General features: G+C 47.7%; 1 protein-coding gene across 1 annotated transcript in view; it reads left to right on the top strand.

Moving 5' to 3' along the window:
* BUB1 (BUB1 mitotic checkpoint serine/threonine kinase) overlaps positions 1-24,686 on the top strand; it is an 851,273-nt gene that overhangs the window by 150,101 nt on the left and 676,486 nt on the right. The window contains exon 10 of the mRNA XM_078648762.1: positions 10,505-10,851. Coding sequence (XP_078504888.1) covers positions 10,505-10,851 — 347 coding nt within the window. The remainder of the gene's footprint in view (positions 1-10,504; positions 10,852-24,686) is intronic.

Genomic DNA, 24,686 nt, shown 5'->3' with positions numbered 1-24,686 from the left:
TAGGTGTGTTAGGTGTGTGTGTGTGTGTAGGTGGGAAGGTACATGGCCTCTAAGGGTGGCACAATAAGCACAGCAGCCCTAATAGGCCTTCCCTGGCCACAGTGCCCTTGGTACCTGTGGTACCATTTACAAGGGACTGACTTGTGGCTAAAGAGTGCTAATTGGGTTTTGTTTTTAATGCAGCTTAGGGAGAAAACATAGGCCCTGGGTACCTGTTTGACAGGAACCCAGGGTACACTCAATGTACTTCAGCAGTTTAGCAAAAAGTGGGGGCAACCATGCAAAAAGAGGGCAATTTCTTACAGTAACCTGTCCGCCAAACTCCTAATCAGACTCTTAGTATTTTGTGGAAAGGGTGGAGAGAGTAGACTCGCAGCGGGTCGCTAAAGTTAAACTTGCTTTAGCAAGGGAACAAAAATTGAGTGGGGCAATACTGGTGACAGCATTATTCCCAAAGAGAAAAACAGGTCCTATGATACTAGAAACCTGACAAAGATTGTGCCCCCCCTATAGGGAAGGGGATGACATCCACAAATGGATAACTGCTCTGGAGAGGGCCTGCATGGTACAGCAGGTTCCCCAAGATCAGTGGGCAGCAATCTTACGGTACTCCTTTTCTGAGAAAGGGAGAGATAAGCTCCTCACTGTTAGACCTGAGGATGCTAAAAACTACTCTTTCCTGAAGAGTGCTCCTATTGATGGGTTTGGCCTAACCACTGAGCAATACAGGTTGTTGTTCAGAGATACCCAAAAAGCTCAGACTCAGGACTGGACTGATTTTGTTGATTGTGCCACTAAGGCTCTGGAGGGTTGGTTGCTGGGAAGTAAAGTCTCAGACTATACAGGATTGTACAATCTAATAATGAGAGAACAGATCCTAAATAATTGTCAGAACCAGCAGTTGCATCAACACCTTATTGACTCAGATCTGACCTCTCCCCAAGAATTGGGTAAGAAGGCAGACAAATGGGTCAGAACAAGGGTTAAGCAGAAACCCCAGAATCATGGAGGTGATCAGAAGAAGGCAGACCAGAAGGGTGGAGATAAGAAAGAAAAAGACCAGAAGTCTTCTTCAGGCCCCCAAAATAATTCTAATAAGGAGGGTGGGTCCCAAACTGGAAACTAGAAGAAGAAGAATGATGGCCCAAAGAAACCTTGGTGCAATACCTGTAAATCAGTTTCACACTGGGGTAGTGAATGCACTAAGAAAAATCCAGTCCCTACCACTGCAGCCCCTAAGGCACCTGCACCCCCTAGTACAGTCAGCAGTGGTGGTACACAACACAAGGCTATAGTGGGGTTAACCCTGGGTACTGAGATGGAGTCTGGCCTAGTCAGAGTTCCAACTCAGGCAGTTCTGATCTGTGATGTGAACATGGCTATGTCCACCACTATAAGTCCTAATACTTTGGGCAAGTAAAGGCAGACTCCTTTGATCAATGAGAAAATGGCTCAGGCCTACAGGGACACATGTGCCAGTGTCACTATGGTGACACCTAACTTTGTGGACCCTGAACAAGTTGTACTAGGTGAGAACTACCTAGTGACCAATGCCACTACTACACATAGTGTGGCTGTTGTTAACTTCTCCTGGGGAGGGGTAACTGGCCTCAAAAGAGTTGTTGTGAGTGCATACCTCCCAGTTGACTGTCTTTTGGGCAATGATCTAGAGAATTCTTTATGGTCAGAAGTGGAGTATAGGACTCATGCAGAGATGCTAGGTATTTCAGCACATGTCCTTGCTGTAACCAGGTCCCAGGCCAAGAAGTGCCTACCTGAACCTGTGGTGGATCTTGAAACTATAGTCCAACCACAATCCAAGAGAAAGAGCAAGAGGGTTAAGGCAGTGCCTTCCACCTTGCCCCAGGTTGAGGATCAGACCTCACAGGAGGATGATTCTGTGATCCAAGAGGAGACTGTCTTGGGAGAACTTGAACCTGATCAGGTTGAGTTTCTGGGGACAGGGGGACCCTCAAAGGCAGATCTGGGGCAGACTCAGTTAACTTGTCCTTCTCTTGAACCCCTCAGACAGCAGGCTGCTGCTGAGGCTGCTGGGAATGCTCAAGGTACCCATAGAGTGTATTGGGATGATGGGCTCCTTTATTCAGAGGCTAGAGACCCCTAGCCTGGTGCTACCAGGAGGTTGGTTATACCTCTGCAATTTAGGGGCTTCCTTCTTACCTTGGCCCATGAAATTCCCCTAGCAGGACACTTGGGCCAGAATAAGACTTGGGAGAGACTTGTCCCTCACTTTCACTGGCCTCATATGTCAGAGAATACCAAGGAGTTTTGTCGCTCCTGTGACACCTGCCAAGCCAGTGGCAAATCAGGTGGCACCACAAAGGCCCCCCTTATACCACTACCTGTGGTGGGGGTACCCTTTGAGAGAGTTGGGATAGACATTGTTGGACCAATGGATCCCCAAACAGCATCTGGGCACAGATTTATACTGGTGGTAGTGGATCATGCCACCAGGTATCTAGAGGCAATTCCTCTGAGGACCACAACAGGTCCTGTTGTGGCAAGGGCCCTAGTTGGAGTTTTCTCCAGAGTGGGCTTTCCAAAGGAGGTCCTTTCAGACAGAGGTACCAACTTCATGCCTGGATATTTGAAAGCAATGTGGAAAGAGTGTGGAGTGAACTATAGGTTCACCACACCCTACCATCCACAGTGCAATGGGCTTGTTGAAAGGTTCAACAAGACCCTAAAGGGAATGATAAAAGGGTTACCTGAAAAGCTTAGGCGAAGATGGGACATCCTTTTACCCTGCTTACTCTTTGCTTACAGAGAGGTCCCACAGAAGGGGGTTGGCTACAGCCCTTTTGAACTTTTGTTTGGCCACCCTGTGAGGGGTCCATTGTGTCTTGTGAAGGAAGGATGGGAGTTACCTCTCAAAAAGCCTAAGCTTGATATTGTGGACTATGTACTTGGCCTCCGCTCCAGGATGGCTGAGTACATGGAGAAAGCAACCAAAAACCTGGAGGCCAGCCAAGAATTACAGAAAGCCTGGCATGACCAAAAGGCTGTTCTGACTGAGTACCAGCCAGGGCAGAAGGTGTGGGTGTTGGAGCCAGTGGCCCCAGCAGCCCTCCAAGACAAATGGTCTGGACCCCACACCATACTTGAGAAAAAGGGAGAGGTCACCTATTTGGTGGACCTTGGCACCCCTAGGAGCCCCCACAGGGTGCTCCATGTAAACAGATTGAAAGCATATGTGGACAGGGCAGACATGGGCTTGCTCATGGCAACAGATGGGGACCAGGAGGAAGAGAGTGACCCTCTCCCAGACCTGTTATCCCAAAACCCTGATGATGGTTCAGTGGATGGAGTAGCCTTGGCAGGCAGCCTCTCTGACCAGCAGCAATGGGACTGCAGACAAGTGTTGCAGGCTCATAGACATATGTTTTCTCTTACACCCAGTCAAACTAACTGGTGCACCCATGAGGTGGACACTGGTGACAGTCTGCCTGTGAAGAATAAAATCTACAGGCAACCTGACCATGTCAGGGTTTGTATAAAGGCTGAGGTGCAGAAAATGCTTGAACTTGGAGTTATTGAGCCATCAGAGAGCCCCTGGGCCAGCCCAGTAGTCCTTGTGCCAAAACCTCATACCCAAGATGGAAAGAGAGAAATGAGATTTTGTGTGGACTATAGAGGTCTAAATGGTGTCACTAGGACAGATGCTCATCCTATTCCAAGGGCAGATGAGCTCATAGATAAATTTGCTTCTGCCAAATTTCTGAGCACATTTGATCTGACAGCTGGCTATTGGCAAATCAGGTTAGCTGAGGAGTCTAAAGCAAAAACAGCATTCTCTACCCCCAGTGGACATTATCAGTTTGTGGTGATGCCCTTTGGTTTGAAGAATGCACCAGCCACTTTCCAAAGGTTGGTGAATCAAGTCCTTGCTGGGTTGGATGACTTTTGTGCAGCATATCTAGATGATATTGCTGTCTTCAGCTCCACCTGGGAGGATCACCTGATCCACCTGAAGAAAGTTCTGGAGGCCCTGCAAAAGGCATGCCTGACTATCAAGGCTACCAAGTGCCAGATAGGGCAGAGCAAGGTTGTGTACCTGGGCCACCTAGTAGGAGGGGGTCCGTTTCAACCATTGGAGAGCAAGATCCAGGCCATACAGGACTGGGCTCCTCCAACTACCCAGACACAAGTCAGAGCCTTCTTGGGCCTGACTGGGTATTACAGGAAATTTGTAAAGAACTATGGGTCCATTGTGACACCATTAAATGATCTGACATCCAAGAAGATGCCCAAAAAGGTTCAGTGGACAGCTACCTGTCAAAGGGCATTTGATGACCTGAAGAAGGCCATGTGCTCTGCACCTATCCTGAAGAGTCCTGACTACTCCAAAGAGTTCATTGTCCAAACAGATGCTTCTGAGTTGGGGGTGGGAGCTGTGCTTTCACAACTTAATGTAGATCATGGGTACTCACAAACTTTCTCTCGGGGGCCAAATTTACAGTGTGGTTTGTGGCTGAGGGCCGCACCAGTGGGGGTGGGGTCAGGGGGGGCGGGGCTAAAGCAAACAAAAATTGTGACCATGAGGTTAAACACAGGTCCCTGCAGCAGACACCTTCGCCCACTGAGCCACCAGACCCAGCATACACACATCTTTCTCTCTCTCCCTCCTTCTCTCCCTCCTTCTCTCCCTCTCCCCCTCCCTCTGTCTCCCTCCCTCCCTCTCTCTCCCACTCTCCCTCTGTGTCTCCCTCACTGTCTCCCACTCTCCATCTGTGTCTCCCTCCCAGTCTCCCACTCTCCATCTGTGTCTCGCTCCCAGTCTCCCACTCTCCCTCTGTGTCTCCCTCCCAGTCTCCCACTCTCCCTCTGTGTCTCCCTCCCAGTCTCCCACTCTCCCTCTGTGTCTCCCTCCCAGTCTCCCACTCTCCCTCTGTGTCTCCCTCCCTGTCTCCCAATCTCGGTTTCCCTCCCTCCCTCAGTGTCTCCCCCCCCTGTCTCCCTCCCTGTGTCTCCCTCCCTCCCTCTGTGTCTCCCTCCCTGTCTCCCACTCTGTTGCCCTCCCTCCCTCTGTGTCTCCCTCCCTCCCACTGTCTCCCTCCCTCCGTGTCTCCCTCCCTGTCTCCCAATCTCTGTTTCCCTCCCTCCCTCTGTCTCCCTCCCTCCCTCTGTCTCCCTCCCTCCCTCTGTGTCTCCCTCCCTCTGTGTCTCCCTCCCTCCCTCTGTGTCTCCCTCCCTCCCTCCCTCTGTGTCTCCCTCCCTCCCTCCCTCTGTGTCTCCCTTCCTCTGTGTCTCCCTCCTGCCCTCTCTGAGTCTCCCGTCTCCCTCCCTCTGTGTCTCCCTCCCTCCCTCCCTCCCTCCCTCTGTCTCCCTCCCTGTTTCCCACTCTCTGTCTCCCTCCCTCCCTCCGTGTCTCCCTCCCTCCCTCTGTGTCTCCCTCCTGCCCTCGCTCTGTCTCGTGTCTCCCTCCCTTGCTCTGTCTCGTGTCTCCCTCCTGCCCTCGCTCTGGCTCCCTTCTCCCTCCCTCTGTGTCTGTCTCCCTCCCTCCCTCTCTGTCCTCTCACCTGTGTGTGTGTGTGTGTGTCAGCCCTCAGCCCGGGCTGAGACAGCTTCCCCGGCCGTGCAAAGACAGCCCCACGAAGTACTTCATGGGTCTTTAAAAGACCATTTACATGTTAATGAGGCTTTGTTGAATTTCACCTCTTAGGCCCCTGCAGCTCCCCTCTGACAATCACTGGAATCCTCCGGGCCCCCACAGAGCAGAGTCTGAGTCCGCGCTGCTGCGGCTGTATTTGCGAACACTATTTAATTTATTTATTTTTAAACACAGGTGTCTGCAATGTCTGTGGGCCGCCCAGGAAGGCTTGCCGGGCCGCCACCGGCCCGCGGGCCGTACTACGAGTACCCCTGATGTAGATGTTCAAGACCAGCCCATTGCTTTTATTAGCAGAAGGCTGACCCCTAGAGAGAAACGTTGGTCAGCCATTGAGAGGGAGGCCTTTGCTGTGGTTTGGGCCCTGAAGAAGTTGAGACCATACTTGTTTGGCACTCACTTCCTAATTCAGACAGACCATAAGCCCCTCTTGTGGCTTAATCAGATGAAGGGTGACAATCCCAAACTGCTCAGGTGGTCCATTTCCCTACAGGGGATGGACTTTACAATGGAGCTTAGACCAGGGACTGACCATGGCAATGCAGATGGTCTCTCCTGGTACTTCCACTTAGAACATGAAGACTTATCTGGTCAAGGTTAAGTTTAATGTCCCTGCGTTTGGGGGGGGGGGGGGTTATGTAGGAGAGTAGGGTCTGCTTTCCTATGGTCACCCCAATGTTTGCTTTTTGCTTCACTGGTTTTCGACTTACTGTGGCTGTGGGCCTGCTAATCAGACCCACAGCCTGCTGTTCTCTCTAAATTTATATCCATGTACTATAGGTACATCACCAATTTGGTATTGGACACATTATCAGCCCCTGTACAGTGTACTATAGGTACCCAGGGCATAGGTGCATCCAAGGCCTACCAAGGGCTGCAGCATATCTTTTGACACCCCTGGCTGGCCATTCAAACAGACACAACTGGCTGATCACTCAGCTGGGGCTAGGTTGTGTAATCACCCCTTGCTTAGATATAGTATACCTATATCTAAACCTATATCTGGACACATATATACCTATAAGTCACTCCTATGGCAGGCCTTAACAATCCTGGAGGCAGAGTGCTTGGTCTTATGTGAGATGGTGCTCTAGCATGAGCTGAGCCTGTCTGCAGCTTTCGGAACCATTTCCTTATAGCTGTTCCAGGATATTGCCATACCATATACTCTTAAGTGCATTATAATCCTCGCGGTTATTGCTAACTTTGGTTTTGCTTTATCAAAACCTGTCGTGTAAGGTGTCATACACTTTGGAATACTACCCCCTTGCCAGTTCTGGCGACCGGGGCAGCATTCCACCCTTCTAGAGGGAAAAGACATGTTACTTTACTTAAACGCGGTTAAATCTAACCAGAGCCTCAGCATCACAAAATGGATGCTGCTGCCCCGACACAAGTCTGGCCTCCTGCTGCTGACAGAAACCTGGCAGGGGAGGCTTGGACAAAGAGTTTCCTGTCATAGGGAGGTGCTACACCACCCCAGACAGGAGATAGTGGATTGGAGCAGGGAGGGCTGAAAGAAACTAGACACTGCCTGGGGCACACAAGGTGTCCCATGCAAAATCCAGTCAAACCGGTTCTGGGGCACTCCAGCCCCAGCTCTGGCGCAAAACTGGACAAAGGGAAAGGGGTGTAACCACCCCCTTCCTGGGTCCCACCCATAGGAGGGACCTAGCAGGTAATCCAGCCCCTTGATTTGGAATAAAGGTAGGAGCTGTGCCAGTGCACATCAGATTATCCTGACTGAAACTTTGATACAGAACTCTGGGATCTTCGACATCACACTCGACGTGGAAGACTGAAGAATCTCCCTTGTGGTCAAGGAGTGACCACCCTGTGCAAACAGGCACCATCCAGCGCCCAACGGTTTGCTTTGTTGCAGTTCCCGCCTGAACTCGAGCGACAGAGATAGACGAGACCCAGCTTCCCTGACTTCTAACAGCCCGATCCACAGTCCCAGCGAATCTGAGACCCGTGGAGGCGACGTGAAGCGTGGAGCCGGCCATCTTGGAAAAACTACGAAGTGCTGACTGTGCAGCTCCCGAGGCTCCCTCGAAGTTGTGCATTGGGGTTTGAGAAGCCCCAGCCCCGAGCAGCTTTTGCACCGAAAATCTCCCCTCCACAAGGGGAGAGGTGTGGCGCCGCGGCCAGGGCGACTGACGCTGGAATCTGGGGATCACGGTTCGATCCCCGGCTCCGGCGGCAGGTTAGCCCAGCACCATGTGACTCTGGGCAATAGCTCGCTTAATCTTCCCGACGGCCCCCAGCGCCTAGAGACCCTTACGGGTGATTGTGCGCTTTACAAATGTGGACTTTACTTTACTGTAGCCAGAGGTCTGGCTTTGCTGTAAGAGTAGGAACACGAACCGTCAACACTCACCGAGTGCTGCGTGGGGCCCTTTTGCATTTTCCTGCTCGACGCGTTGGTCCGGTCACTTGCCCGTTGGCTAGTGGCCCCAGTACCGACGAATCCTTGAATTTACTCTGCTAGTCTGGTTGCTCCAGACTGGCCCTCGTTCCCCTGAAAAGGAGCAATATATCTGACCTTGCTGGTCCGAGTAAGAAGCGATCTTCAAATCCTGCGTGGGTTGCATTTGCCAAGGCCTGTTGACTCCGATCCGGAAGCCGACACCGCCGACAGCGAGAGCCTTCGTGGGACAGCTTGTGATCCACTCCTGGACGCCCTCGATGCCCCAGAGTCCACGTGGCAGCGGAGACCAGCTTCTCGACAACCACCTGATTGCGCCCGACATTGCTTGGTTCCTTCCTGGTTCCATCCTGGTCACTGGCTAGTGACCCAGACTCTGTCCCCTCTGCTTTCAGGTACTCTACATCTTCGATCCACCCTTGGATCCAACCGGACTCTTCTCTCCTGGCCGCCTGCAGCATCTTCATCTCCAGGCTCCATAGATCTCCACGACGAAACCCAACACACTTTGGCACCTATGCACCCGCTTCCTGTGGGTGAGGTAACGATCAAACACCGGTGCTCCTGTAGTGGTTTACACCTCTAGTGTCCTAGTTTAAAGTGGGGTACTTCTATTCCAGTCGGAAGACTTCCAAAACAGTAACTTTCTTACTTTTACGCGCCATTGACTTTGCATTGGTGAATGCGTGTGTTTTAGGCACTGCACCCGTGTCCCGCGGGCCTCTCCCGACTTCATCACTGTTGGTCCCGAGTAGTACCAGCGATTCACAAGGCCCTAGGCCCTACCATTGTTCGAGAGGTGGTACTTCTGCCACTATTTTAGTATATGGTTAGAGTGGCCACCGGGCTCATCCAAAAATTGTGCAACTTGTGTATGTTTAACTGTGCTTTTGTTTAAACGCTTGTTCCTCTGCACTCATAAAGAGTACAGAGGATTATTCTAGTAATAAATACATATATTTTTTTAATATATAAAATGTGTGGTGTCCTTTCATTTGATATTACAGGACTGCATATGGTAAAACAGCTGGCTTCACATGCCCTCTTGAGTTTAGCCTAAGACTGCTTAGTCCATGCTACCATTAGGATAGCTTGTCTACAAGGTTGACTTACAACCACCACCATAAGGGATTGTTTGGACTGATACAAGGTGCCCCCAGAATTGGAGACATCATACATCAGGCCAACTTCTCACATTCTCCATTCCACTTTCCAAGGTGGCCCTTCTGTTTCAGTCTTTGTCTGAACGACTCTCAAAACAATGCTGATTTTGCACGTTTGGAAATCCTCCTCTGATAGTGCAATCAAATACACCCCTCAGGCGGATACACCCCTCAGGCGAGGCATATTTTTGATGTTGAACTCTACTTCTAGTTTATCTTTTAGCAACTGGTAATTTACACACTAATTTCTGGATTCAACTGTCTCTGTTCATTCATACTTTATTAATGTTTAGACACGGTATTTAAAACCTACATTTTAAAACCAAATAAAATCTTAGATTTATAAACAAACCAAATAAATATCAATAACATCATTACTCAAGATACAAATCTCCATTCCCCTACCACCTGAACATATTGGGTCACTAATCCAAACATATTTTAAAAAATGTTGACAGTGCACATGCCACATCAAAAAATTGCTTATTTAACAAAAGTGTATGTGCGTCATTTCAACAGTTTGTTATATCTTTTAAAAAGCAGTTTTAAAATCAAACAATTAAAATGACGACAATCAATTAACACGTGCACATTAAAATTTCGAAAACGCAAGCCACATGTGCAATTGTTTTCTTGATGTAAACAAGCTTCAAACTTTTCAGCTCTTACATATCACACATTTGATGCTACCTGGCATTTTCATTGTACTGAACGTAGCGGGACGTCTGAAGTGCTGATGAGTACGGAATAGCTCCAGCTTGCGTGATTGCGAGACCTATTGCATTGCAAATGCTTGTTTAACAAGGGAACAGGTCTTGTGTGCACCTATATAGGTGAAGGCAGGGCATACCGTGATTAAGACTCCGCTGTATCCATGATACTGGTCATGCTGATTTCAATTTTATCTGCTGTAGAAGCAATGTATTGCCCTTCCTATTCAGTGGAATGTTACCCATGTTTAGAATGTGAGGAAGCCCAGGGACATGGGAGTAATAGCCACAGTAAAGCTAACTAAATGATCATTTAGTCATTGACCGGTGGCCTGAGGCAGTCATGGGTTAATAGTTGATTGTTTCCTGAAGATGGAGGGCATCGAGAATGCTGTGGGCCCAAGATGAATCTACTAATGCCACGCTGCCATTCGGGCATGAGCGGTACAAACTGAATGTTGTAGACACATTGCAAGAGTGGAAAGTTCTGTTCTGTAATGTGAAGCAAGTACAGCTTAAAACATGAAGCAGTTGAGGATGGCTTGTTAATTAGCAATGTGGATTTCCTTTCTAGGTCCCTCTCTCGTCTGCTAGCATGCCATGTGAGCCAATTGCTTGCGACCCACCTCACCAATCAGAAACCAGTGTTTCCATGCCATCCGCATTGTTTCCAGCAAGCATCGTTGCACCTGCAGCTACATCTGTTCACCATGCTGTTGTGTCGTTGGACCAAAGCCGCCAGGCTTCTTCCCCAACTAATAGTCAAAATAAGAGACGATCACTGGAAAACCAAGGTAGCGGTTCTGCGGCATATGCTGAAATGCCTTCTGTTGACCAGATGCAAGTTCAACAAGGCTGTTTGTTATCCAAACCCTTTAATGACCCATCTTCTGCCGCTCCTATTCTGAAACCTGATAGTCGGTATGTATGCTGTGACACTTTTGTTTTTAACATGCATGTAAAATTAGTTGTATAAAAGTACTACACTTGGTATTGCTCTTTTACTTCCAAACATTATCAATGAAATGATTATGACCTGGATCAGTTACTTGAAATTGTCTAATATAAATGAAATCTACACAACTGTACCTTATTCAGTGGTCTACCACTACCTAGATAACTAAATAGAAGTACTTCCAATGTTCCCTGATTTTTCTAGTCACAGACGGTCCTGGCTAAATATTTCGTCCTGTTTGATCATGTCGTATTCCTCAACCTGAAATTTCTTGGGAGGTTTCCAGTGTCTCAAAGCAGGTCTTTTGCCCACCCGTGTATATTTTTTTGCTTTCTTCTATAATTATCCAAATTGTTCACTGCTAACCTCTGACAGTTAATTGAATGTTAAGTGTTCCATTAGCTTATATTCCTGTTTTGTACCTGGATTATTTTGATTGGGTATCTAATGAAATCGCGCATGAACCTTTTCACAAATGAAAACCTTGTGAGAAGGAGCTAATCACCAGACACTCCCAATCAGCTCTTATTGTGCTGGCTTTCATTGTTCTATTTTCTTTATTAATGTTGCATACATTTCAGTGTTGTGGCAAGTATGAGAAGCAGGTAAAACCAATTAAAGGTCAGAAGCTCCCCAAAGGTGTTCCTGTCAGTATTTGCATTCTTGCGTGCCTTGATTATGGGTTATGACTTTTGATAAAGCTCTATCACGAGTGTGCTTGGCAGACCAGAAATCAGGGTTTCAGACTCTATGGACACATGGCAATCCTTGTGTCCAATATTGCTACTTCTCCATGCAACTACAGGAAGCAGATAATACTGTGATCTCATTGAACCGTAAAGTGAGATTTTTGTGTGGGTGCTTTTTCATTTTGACTTTCAGGGCTTGAGATCGAACAATCAATGTTTATTTGGGACTAGCCCCGTAAAACACTATGAATACAGAATATATATTCTTAAGATTCTATGAATAATATATGTAAAACCGTATTAAAATCTAATCCATCAATCATTTCATTGTTCTTTCTATATGCCTTACAAATTCATACCCAATTTCCTCCTCTTGATCCAACCATTGTATAAAAATGTACTCACACCGAACACATTTGGAGGTGAATTATGACTGATAACACTTGGAGCTAATTCTTAATACCTAAATAGTCATAAAGGGTAAATGAATTTCTTGGTGATAAGCAGAACAAAAAGAGAACATACCCCACATTTTCAACAGCATTTTCATTACACTTAATAGTTATGCTTGGATGGGACTTTTTTGTATGTAAAACTCCTAATTCCCAAAGTGCTGTGCCTAAACTTAATAAAGAGTGTTTTCTTGTGTCGGTAAGATCTCCTCAGAATAAGGCTCACAAGCCAGCACTGGTTTTACATCCAAATATTTTCCCGACAGGATACCCTTAAGGGCATTTTTGGGCTAACACCCACATTGTACTCCCTCAATATTCTTCAATCAGTCTTGCTTTGGAGCCTGCAAATATGGAAGGTGGATCTGCCCACACTTCTTCTGAGCGTAAGGTGCTCAGCCAAACCCTCACATCACGGAGCCAGGTTAAAGAACTTGCTGCTTCCAGCCTCAGTCTCCTGGAGGCCAGCACTTTAGGGGAAGTATGGGTGTAGACTACAATCTTAGTCAATACAAAACCGGTCTTATTGCAGTAAAATCTTAAATTTTCTTGAGGGTCGGGTCATAACCAAAGCAATGGTGTAATGTGAAGTAAATCAACCGTCTCATAAAATGTTGTTCTCAGGGTTATTACATTCACGTATTAAAATCCCCAAACCTCTGCTCTCTATAGGGCAGCTGACTGAACCTTTGCTCTAACTTTGTCCTTGGAACCATATCAAAAGTAGCCCTCTGGTGTACAAAAGCCAAATATAGAGGATTTTCCTACGCCTTTGTACTTCCAAAAAACTAGTGTTATCCTGAACATTTAGTAAATAGTGCTTATCTTCCTCTAAAGCCCGCCTGCGTATATGATCAATTCTGCATAGTCTACTCGCATCATCCAACCTATTTAAAACTTGGCTACAGAAAACCTTCTGCAGGTTATCCAGTAGGGTTACCAACATATAATTACTAGGGACTGCCATGTCGCCTTTCATATTAATGGATGTATAGCAATAGCTCCATGCTAGGAGTTCGGTACACCTCCGCCCACCAGAATATAATTACCCAAAAGATTCATATACGCTGTCCATACTTCTATGTTTGAAAGTTAAAGATCACTGGGGATCTTAAAAAGACCTGGTGTCTTGACATGTTTCATTGGCTCAATATTCTTTTAAGTATCTAATAAAGTGAAGGCCAATTCACTTGAATGCCCATTTTAGAATTACATGGATCACAATCAACTAAATCTACATCTATATCTGAAAGAGACTAATAGTTATAGATTCCTTACCTTAGATTTACCCCCAGGTGTCAGACTGGATCCGGTGATTTTTTTCCCCAGCAGTACCCCTGCGTGTCGTTAGGTGGCGTCCATAGACTTTGTGTCCATTGTCGGCGTTGTGATCGCCGGGATAAAGTCACGTTATCTACTTAGAGGCCACCCATGTGCGCTGACGTCAGTTAATCCTTTTTCCGCGCCAGCCAGTGCAGATCCAGAGAGAGCGGTACCCTTAGTTATTTTATGACTAACCTTTTTCGACTTTTGTCGACTCTTCTTTTTTTTTTTTTTTTTTTTTTTTTTGTCTTTACGACTCCTGGTGCACAAGGGATGTCCAGTCGTTGACCCGGCTTCAAGCCTTGTGACTCCTGTCACAAGCGGATGTCGGTCACCCATCTGCACCTTGTGTGCCTTTGGTGCCTGGAGCCCAGTCGAGCTCCGACTGACGGGTCCTGAACCCTAAGTGTTTGCATGAGCAGTACCGGAAGCATTTGGACACTGGGCAGTCTGCTCCGTGCTGTTTTAGGTCTCGGTCGCGGAACCATCACCACCACCTCCGGCCTCGGCGCTGCAGGGCCCCCAAGGATCCAGGCCTGGATCCGGATCAGCACCGGTCAATCTCACGGTACCTTCCTCTGATGACGCATCCACCGCCGGTTGTGCCACGGCCGGCATCGACACCAGCCTCCCCCTCCACGCAGATACGGAGCCAGACTGGCGTTGACCGATGCCAGTACTGGCGCCAGAGTGTACTTTTGTACCGCTGTTCTTCCCTGGCATTCATTATTGCCCTGAGTGGCAGCCAGATGAGGGTGAGGAGGACTGGGAGGGAGGGGTCTTTTGACCCTCTGGTTGACCAGCTTGAAGAGCCGGACTGGAACGCAGAGTTGGGTGAGGCCAGTGGTCTGGATACTTTCCCAGACCTTGGTATGCTTTCTCCCCCTACCGTGCCTACAGAGGAGAGCGCGTCCTACGCTGTGGTGTTTATTGGGGCGGCTGAGGCCTTGGGCCTTGAGCTTCCTGTGGGGGCGGTCAAGAATAACCTCTTGACTGAGGTGCTTCAGCCAGCAGCAGCCTCTTTAGAGCCCTTTCTGCCTTTCAATGAGGCCCTTACTGACGTCCTTCTGGGCTCCTGGTCAAAGCTGAGCACAGGGGCTCCTGTGGATCGGATGATTACCCGAGGCCACCGCCCGGCCGACCCACTTTTCCTCTCTCAACACCCTAACCCGAGAGCATGGTGGTCCAATCCTCATCCTCAGAAGTAAGCGCTTTCAGTACAGCTCTTCAAGATTGGGACTCCAAGAAGCTGGACCACCGTGGGAAGATGTTTTCTTCCGCCATCTTAGGAGTGCAGTCGGTGAACACCGCATGGGTTGTTCCATACATTTGATGTGGGACATGGTTGCACAAGTGCTGCCACAGTGCCCGGAGGAGGTCCGGGCCATGCTCGCCCGTGCTGTTGCTGAGGGTCGAGACGCAGCAAAGTTCACTAGCTGGTGTAGGCTGGATACCGCTTACCAGCTGGGAAGGACAATTTCCACGTCGGTAGCCCTGAGGCGCTACGCCTGGCTGAGAACCTCTGGCTTTCTGGGGATGTCATATCTACCCTTTTGGACATGCCCTTTGATTGCCGTTGCCTGTTTGGCGACAAGGTGGACAACGTGCTCGAGCGCTTCAAGGACTCTAGGGCTACAGCCAGTTCCTTGGGCCTTGCAGCAACTTCTCGCCCCATGCAGTCTGCCTTTCGCCCCTTTTTTGGCCACGGAAGGGGTTCCCCACCACTGTTTACCCAGAGCCACAGGGCCACACAAACCACCCAGCCTCTGCGCGACCGGGGACATGGGCCCTAGCATCGTGGGTCCAGGGGCCAGAGGGCGGGTGAGTCCACCAATGCCCCCCGCTGCAGCTGCCTCCAAACCCTCCTACGCAAACAAATGATGGACGGAATGCTGAATAAATCATACATTCACCCCCAGTCACAAGGATCTGGGTTAAATCCATCATTCTTTTGCTCACCACACCACCCCAGTTTTGACCCAGCTTACACAAATCAGTCTTGACCTTGTTCCTTGTGGGAATAGTCCAGACTGAACTGCCAAACCAGGTCCTCCCTGGACTGGAAACAAGCATCCTGGGACCGGTTTCTGGATTTTACTCTTGATCAGCCAGGCTAGCTTGAATCGAGTGGAACAGTGAGCAAGGGACCCACGACTGGGCATACCCATCCCACTTATGGTGAAAAGTGCTAAGCAAACAAATGGTGGATGGAATGCTGAATAAATCCTACATTCACCCCCAGTCAAGGGATCTGGGTTAAATAAATCGTTCTTTTGCTCACCATGCCACCCCAGTTTAGGCCCAGCCATAAGCATTTGTCACCCCGATTGGGACGGGAATGCCCCGACGTGGGTCCCGTGCTCTCCATGCCACTGGAGACGAGCCATCCTGGCTGATGAGGGCTGAAAGCCCGAAACCGGTCCTAGGATGCTTGTTTCCAGTCTAGGGAGGACCTGGCCTGGCAGTTTGACTGGACTGTTCCCATTGGGCACAGAGTCAGACTGATTTGCATATGGCCATGTCTGAACTGGGGTGGCGGAGTGAGCTAAAGAATGATGGATTACACCCAGATCAGTTGACTGGGGGTGAGAGCTTGCATCGTTCAACACTCCGTCCATCATCCCCTTTGGTTTTGCTTTGTTCGCCCTAAGATGGCAGGGTATGCCCAGACGTGGGTCCCTTGCTCACTTTGCCACTGGAATCAAGCTATCCTGGCTGATGAGGGCTGAAAGCCCGAAACCGGTCCTAGGATGCTTGTTTCAAGTCCAGGGAGGATCTGGCTTGGCAGTTCGGGCTGGACTATTCCCATGGGGCACTGGGTCAAGACTGATTTGCATATGGCTGGGTCCAAACTGGAATGGCTTGGTGAGCAAAAAAAACTATGAATTTAGGCCCAGATCTCTGTACTTGGGTGAATGTATGACATTGTTCTGCAATTCTGTCCATCAATTGTTCTTTTTCCAAACCTTCCTAGTCTGACTTTTCAGGGCCATCAGTTGCCAGTGGGTGGCAGGATCCGCCATCAACTCCCCCACTGGCACAACATCACGTCAGAGAGGTGGGTTTTGCAAATAATCCAAAGGGGCTACTTCTTCCCCTTCGAGACTACCCCACTCTCCATGTCTCCGTCAGGAAGTTACAGCTCTCTTGGCCAAGGGAGCTATTAAGCGAGTCCCTGTGCCAGACGTAGGTCATGGTTATTTCCACTACTTCCTGGTACCCAAGAAGGACAAAGGCCTGCGCCCTATCTTGTATCTCAGGGACGTCAACCGCATCCTCTGGAAGGAGAAGCTCAACATGTTGACATTAGCTCAGGTCTTGTCTGCCCTCGACCCTGGAGACTGGATGGTCACGTTGGATTTGCAGGACGCTTACTTCCACGTCCCAGTCCTGCCAGCCCACATGCGTTACCTATGGTTCACGGTAGGCCATGAGCATTTTCAATTTACCTTGCTCCCCTTTGGCCTTACCAGCACACCTGGGGTTTTCACAAAAGTGATGGTGGTAGTCGTTGCAGGTCATCTGCGCAGATCAGGGGTTCCAGTCTTCCCCTATCTTGACAACTGGCTGTTGAAGGCGAGCTCGCCTCGGGCTGTCGTCTCTAATCTGCAGACTAGGGTGGACCTCTTGCACTCGCTGGGGTTCACCATCAACGTGCCGAAGTCACACCTGATTCCCTCTCAGAAGCTCCTTTTTATCGGAGCAGTTCTAGATACAGCACAGTTTCAGGCTTATCCTCCCAAGGAGCTAGTACGGGGTACTCGGGCTATGGTACTGTTTCAGCCTCTATATCGGATTTCGCTGAGCGTGATCATGAGGCTCCTGGGCCTCATGGCCTCCTGCATCCTGCTGGTGGATCATTCCAGGTAGCATATGCAGGCTCTGCAGTGGGACCTGAATTTCCAGTGGGCGCAGCATCAGGGCAATCTTTCCGATTGCATCCAGATCTCGGAGGGCACTTCACACCAATTGCAGTGGTGGCTATCTGATCAGGATTGGGTCAACTGCAGATCCCATCTCCCTTCACCTAACTGAGTTCATAGTGGTGACCGATGCGTCACTCCTGGGATGTGGCGGCCACAAGGCACAGGTGGTGATCTGAGGCTTCTGGTCTTCGGCGGAGTCCGGGCTCTACATCAAACTTCTGGAGCTCTGGGTGATTTGTCTTGCACTGATGGCATTCCTTCCTTCTGTCAGAAGAAGGGTAGTGCAGTTGTTCACGGACAACACGACCGCCATGTGGTACTGCAACAACCAGGGTGGAGTGGGGTCGTGGACACTATGTCAAGAGGCCCTTCACCCTTGGACGTGGCTGGAACATCAGGGCGTGTCCATGGTGGTTCACCACCTGGCAGGTTCTCTGAACGCCAGCGTGGACAAACTCAGCTGCCGGTGCATGATGGATCACAAGTGGCGTCTTCACTCTGAGGTTGTGCGAGGTCTCTTTCAGCAGTGAGGAGAGCCTTGGTTAGATCTGTTCACCACCGAAGAGAGTGCACAATGTCAGCAGTTCTGCGCGTTGGAATTTCCAAGTCGGCACACGCTCGGCGATGCTTTTTGTCACTAGTGGAATTGTGGTCTTCTGTACGCCTTTCTGCCTATACCACTTCTTCCCGAGTGCTGAAGTTCAAGCGCGACCACGCCCAAGTAATTTTTGTGGCTCCGGATTAGGCACAAAGAGTCTGGTATCCCGAGCTCTTGAACATAGCCATCGTTCCTCCGATCAGACTGCCTCTTTGAGAGGATCTTCTGTTGCAGCAGAACGGGACGGTCCTCCACCCAAACCTGTCCAGCCTCCACCTCCTTGCGTCGAGATTGAGCGGCAACAGTTGACAGCTTTCGACCTTCCTCCCGAAGTCTGTAATGTTATTCTGACAGCCAGGCGTCCCTGTCCTAAGACAGTATACGCCTGTAGATGGAACAAATTTGTGGCATGGTGCACAGCAAAGACACTGGTCCCCTTTCTGCCCCTCTTTCAGAGGTTCTCCTCTTCATTCTTTCCTTGACCCAGCAGGGCTCTGCTGTGGGCACTTTTAAAGCCTATCTTTTGGCCATTTTGGCCTCCCTCCGCCTTCCTGATCAGCCTTTGCTTTTCAAGTCCCCTATTGTAAAAAGGTTTCTTAAGGGCTTTACTCACCTCTTTCCTGCTATTCCTTTCGTAATGCCTCAGTGGGACCTGAATCTGGTCTTAACTTACCTTATGTGCGCTCCATTCGAGCCACTACATAATTGTCCTCTCAGACTCTTGACTTTAAAAACTGCTTTGCTGGTTGCCATCACCTATGCTTGCAGGGTGAGTGAGCTGCAGGCAGGCTCTATCTTCGAATCCGCCTTTCCTTGCTCTCAATTTGGACAAGGTTGTCTTTCGAACTAGGCCTTCTTTCCTACGCAAAGAGGATACCTCTTTCCACATACGACATCATCACTTTGCCCACCTTCTTCCTGCCCCGCATACTTCCAAGAAACGGGAAAGACTCTACCGTGTGGATCCAAAACATGCGTAATTATTTTATCTGGATCGCACAAAACAATTCCGTGTGGACGATCAACTCTTTGTTGGCTATGTGGGCGCCAAGAAAGGTTGGGCCATGCAGAAATGGACCATCTCTCGATGGGTCGTTCTTTGCATTAAGATTTGTTATTCCTTGGCGAAAAAGGAGCCTCTGGTAGGACTGCGCACCCATTCCACCAAGGCGATGACCGACACTACTGTTTGGGACGTGGAATCCCTCTCGGTGACATCTGCCAGGCAGCCACATAGGCTTCACTGCACATGTTCACCAAACATTACTGCCTGGATAGTCAAGTCCGGAGAGACAGCTTCTTTGGGCGTTCAGTTTTCCAGGACTTTTTTTGTGGCCCACCTCTGGGGTTGCTATTGCTGGGGGTATCTATTCTAAGGTAAGGAATCTATAACTAATATTCTCTTTCAGATGAACAAGTTACTTACCTTCGGTAACAATATATCGTAAGAGAAATATATTAGTTATAGATTCCTTACCACGCCACCCATCCTTCCTGATCTGCGAACTGACTTCTAGAGTAAGGGAATCCGTTTCAGGGATGTAGTTTTGTGCACCAGTGGTCAGCGTCTTGCATGGCTCTGCACTTCTGGTGTGGAATGTTGTGTAAAAGAACTGACATCAGTGCGCTGGGGCAGCGGACGACAAATGCGGAGTCGACCGACGTCACCTACCCACGCACAGGGGTACTGATGAGAACATTTTTCTGGATCCAGTCTGACGCCTGGGGGTAATTCTAAGGTAAGGAATCTATAACTAATATGTCTCGTACAGATATATCGTTACCGAAGGTAAGTAACTTGTTCATCAAAACTACTATGTATAAAATCTGGCGAATTAATGATTCCACTTATTTGCCTTTATGCAATGAAATGTTCTTACCTTTCCCTCGCGATTAGCCTGAGCTAGGTTGCGCCAAACGCATGACATCTCTCCATTTGGAGACTGCCCAATATGCTTGGTCCCAGGCCGCCTTACTAGCTACCGGTACTCAGTTAAATTTACTTCTAGATCTTCTCAGATTAATATTGCAATCTCTAACCACTCTGGACAATTGTCTCTTCACTGTATGTCATTCACTGTTATACCACATTGTAGACTTCTGTTTCCTTTTCACCTTATTTCTTGGTGGCTCAAGAAGGCGTTCTTTTAATGAATTAAAAAGAGGAGTTTGGATTATTCCTATGGGAATGTCCCTACAAGGTAAGTCGGCAAAAGGAGCTAGAGCAAAACCGAAAAAATATTGATTTTTGTAAGAAGCGCTTAATTGCCTAACATAGTAGGCCATTTCACTACCCTACGATTACTACGTAATATGGGCTTGATCTAATCTTTCTGCACTCTTCAAAGTGTCCAAAGCACAGGGATTACCTAAGGTAAGGTGGAAAGCATAGTGCTTGTTAACTTTCTGCTTTAAATCATTAAATCAACCATAGTACTCCAAAATCATATATATACAGCAGTGCTTATCCTAGTAGCGTATCTGCCCTTTTTCGAGAGTCAAGCTCCTTCCATTTCTGAGAGCAAACGACCATGGCAGGCCATGCTCTCAAGCCATGTAAAATGTTCAGGGAGGTCGGTTGTATGGCCCCTAAAAAGCTGGGTTGAAACTATTCTATAGCCAGACTAGGGAAAGCCCCAACTTTGTCTGTAAGTGAATGTAAGCAGGCGATTGGTTCAAAAGTTATCTTAAAATCCCATGCCAAGAAGAAGAGGGACCTTTGTGGAAGGTTATTCAAATGTAGGTACAGCAAGAATATTAAAGGCGACGTCCTATTTTTGAGATAAGGAACAATTGTAGATGTTCTACACCTTCTACGAGCAACCCTTCTTTCTTCTTAAACTTAAAATATCTGGTGTATCAATATCCAATCTTTCCACCTTCTAATTAAATTATCGTTTGGTCCAAACAATTAATCCGCCAGAAGTCCTTCCTGTCTTAGATGGAAGTGCATAGGTTGAAAATATTAAACAATATTTGTACTCCGGTTCAAATGTGCAGGTTTGTTGCAACAAGCAGAGGTCAAACTGATCAATAAACAGTCAATGGCCTTATTCTTGTAGGTTGGTGTTGGTTGGACTCCTGCATAAAAACAGAGTGAAAGTAATTTGTTACTTAAAAAAAAAAAAAAGTTACTTGTTTTTTTTTCCCTTTGAAGTTGTGTAACATAGTAAACAATTGTGTACAAGTGTTAAATATTTGTACTTAACACCCTTATACAGGATGTTAAAGTTGCAATTTCTAAGGGGTCAAACCAAAACTAAATTCACTAGATATAAATACAATATTTCTCCAATATTGGATCTTTCATAGATTCGCATGCTTGAATTATCCCTGTCGTCCTTGTGGGAGTCCCACGGTGTTGCTATAAGAGCAGTAGATAATATTACAATAGGCTGCAATGTAATGAACAGTCCCTGCAATAGCCTATCCATTTTCTTTTGTAAAAAAGAACCAAACTTACATAGAGGTCTATCAGGCGACTGCACCCTCTAAAACAATCCCAATAGAGGCTAGGTTCCTCAAATTTTCTACCTCGCGTCGTGTGAAAGGGAGTCTCTCTGAGCTCTGTTCAGTTTTCTTTTCAAAACACCAGATTTCAACTTAGAATGTCGATTCTTCAAAGAAACGTCTCTTCACGTTGTGTGGATCATGTGGCAAGAAGAGGCTGCATGCTGAATATCCACATAAAAACTGCATCTACTGCCTTTACCCTCAACATAAGGTAAAAGACTGCACAATCTCTAGGGCTTTTTCTACAAAAACCCTCAAAGACAGAGAGGGTAGGTTATTGATTTGGCTTCTGAGACTAAAACATAAATGCGACGACTAAGGATGAGGAGAGCTCTACCTCACAGGTTTCTAAGGAAACATTCAAAAGGAGAGATAGACCACATGAATCCCCTGCGGTTTCCAAAAAAAAAAACTTCTAAAAAGTCTCTTCAGGAAGATACTCACAAAAAGGAAAGCTTCCATTTCCTACTGAGGAAAAAACCCATAACCAGTAAATGCACTCTTCAGAACATTCTTGTTTCAACAGCGTCGTTCTCATCTGGGTCTCCGTCGACACACACTCACCTTCTGAACCTACCTCGTCGTCCAAAAAATGGTCGACTGATATGATGACGGTCCCGCCGACGGCGCTTCCGTTACGACAATGGCTTCAACACCCCTAACGACCGACCTTATCGTCGACAGCAACTCAGACGAAGACTACAACCTTCTTGTCGGCGTCCTCGTCGACGATGGTTCCATCGACCACTTCAAAAACAATCTAGTCTACGATACTGGCTACTTCATCATCCGTTCCTGTCATGTCCTCGTCGGCTACACAGACTCTGCTACCGTCGAAAAAAGTTGACACCGCTTTATCCCACGCCTGGTCGTAAGCATCCATCGTCCTTACAACATACGCCGATGTACCTGTCAACAATGTTCTCAACGAGCTGTAGATGATGCATTGTTTGCAAAATCCTGCAATAGTTTCACCTTTGCCACCTTCAACCTTTTTGCAGGAATCTGATGACAATGGAATGTTTGGACCGGCTGATAGTCCTTCTCAGCTGCATGTAAAAAGAGGAAGAGGAGGATGAATATGAGGGCTACTATCAAGAAGAATATCACAGTCATGCTAAGATTCAATATATGGCGCAAGTTAATGAGCCTATAGTCCACCTTCCTGTGACTCTGGTACAGCACCTTCAAAATTTATTGCATGATTACCGCACACACTTTCCTTCTGCAGGTGTTCCTCCACAGCCAGCACCGCTTGCCTCTTCTCCACTTCGTACCTCTGAACCTTTGCCTGTGACCTCTCCTGCGGAAGATTCTACTTTGCCGCAACAACATCAGGACACATCTGATGGAGTAATTGAGGACAGTCAACCTCAAAAGATGGGAAAGTAAGGGATGAATAAGAGGACTATATTATATCAGCTTCTCCTTCTCCTCAAACTGTAGAGTCTTCACCAGAAGATATTGGCGACTTTCATGCTGTAATAGAAAGAGCAGCTTAGCGTTTTCAACTATCTTTTCCAGTCAAGCAATCAGATTGTTTTCTCTATGATTTCAAAGATCTATCCAGAAAACCTGTCTGATCTTTACCCCTTGTAGATCACATCTAGGAGGAAGGTGTAAAAGTAATGAGGACACCTGCTACAGTTATCCTGGTCTTGCCCAGGATTGACAAGAAGTATAAAGCTCCTGATGATGCTCCAGCTTGTCTAGTAGGACATCCTAAGCCTGACTCTGTTATCTCACAAGCCGCCCAACCCTTTAGTGCCCTTTATCATCGCCTGACCGAGAAGGAAAGCGCCTAGATAACATTGGCAAAAGATTCACAACCACCTCGGGTGCTACAGTTCGCGCTGCTGACGCTCTAGCGATTTTAACCTGATACCATCGCCAGATGTAGTCGGACATTGCTCATTTCATAGATTTCCTTCCAGAGGATAAAAGGTTGGAAGCAAGAAAGATCCTGCCAGAAGGGTAAAGATCTGAATCTGAGATTATTGATGCTTCTATGGACCTCGCTTCCTTCGCCTTTCGTCCGCTCTCTGGAGCTGCTGTCCTCGGGCGCCAGGGTTGGCTGAAGGCAACAATGTTCCACCCTGAGGTGCAAAGCAAAATTTTGGACATGCCATTTGATGGTGAAACCCTTTTCGGCAAACATATTGATAACGCTTTGCAAGCCATCAAAATGGACACTGACACAGCTAAGGCCTTGGGAACGCTCCAATATAGAAAAAAACCCTTTTGTGGAGCATGTGGCAGAGGAGCCTATTAATTTCGGGGAGGTTACCAGAGATACCAACCTCAGACTTGCAACTCTTTTCTCACTAAAGAAAATTCCCCTAGCTCATGGCCTACAGCAATGGCAGAAAATAACAGACAAATGGGTCCTGGATATCATAAAATATCGCCATACCCGAAAGTTTACCTCCACGCTGCCTCCTCATCCGCCTAAAAAATCAATACCACCCCATCTTCAATTGCTAAAGAAGGAGGCTTTGCTAATGTTAATGTAAAGGCTTCTACTTCCGTTTATTCCTGATAAAGAAGAAAAAGTCGGGAGAATGGCGTCCCATTCTAGACCTCAGAAAACTCAACAAACACCTGCTGAAGAAATCCTTTCCCATGGTAACTCTCCAGGAGATATTACAGCTTCTGAACCATTCGGATTTCCTAGCAAGCCTGGATATGGATGCCTCATATTTCTAAATCCCTATGCATCCCAAGCATCAAATTTCTCGTTTCTCTGTGGCAGGCGTGCATTATCAATTCAAGGTGCTTCCCTTCGGCCTTAGATCAGCTCCTTGTGTTTTCACCAAGTGCCTAGCTCCGTGGCAGTATACCTATGATTAAAAGGCCTACAGATCTTCCCTTATCTCGATGATTGGTTGGTGAAACTCCTTCTCTTCACCAAGCTTCGGAAGCCATCTCGTTCTTCTACAGCTCTTCCGCTCTCTAGGGCTGGCAGTCAGTCTTTAAACATCTATTCTAGCTCCTTATCGGATAACGTTTCTAGGAGCAACATTAGATACTCACCAAACAAAGCATTCTTATCAACAGAAAGGAGGAACGCCATTATATCCTTGGCTCACAATCTCTACAAAAGAGCGTTCACTTCAGTCCGTCTCCTCAAATTCTTTCTCTGAATGATGTCTTCCGCCATCCTCATGGTACCTCATGCTCGTCTAAGAATGAGGCACTTTCAGGAGCAGTGGACATCCAATGGCTTCAAGTAACAGGACCATTCAACGACATCATTCAGATAACACCGATCCTGAAAGACGCACTTATTTGTTTCAAAAT

The sequence above is a fragment of the Lissotriton helveticus genome, chromosome 6, assembly GCF_964261635.1.
Source record: "Lissotriton helveticus chromosome 6, aLisHel1.1, whole genome shotgun sequence".
NCBI classification, from domain to species: Eukaryota; Metazoa; Chordata; class Amphibia; order Caudata; family Salamandridae; genus Lissotriton; species Lissotriton helveticus.
Note: the sequence above shows the minus strand (reverse complement) of the source record. Positions and strands in the feature narration are given on the sequence as shown.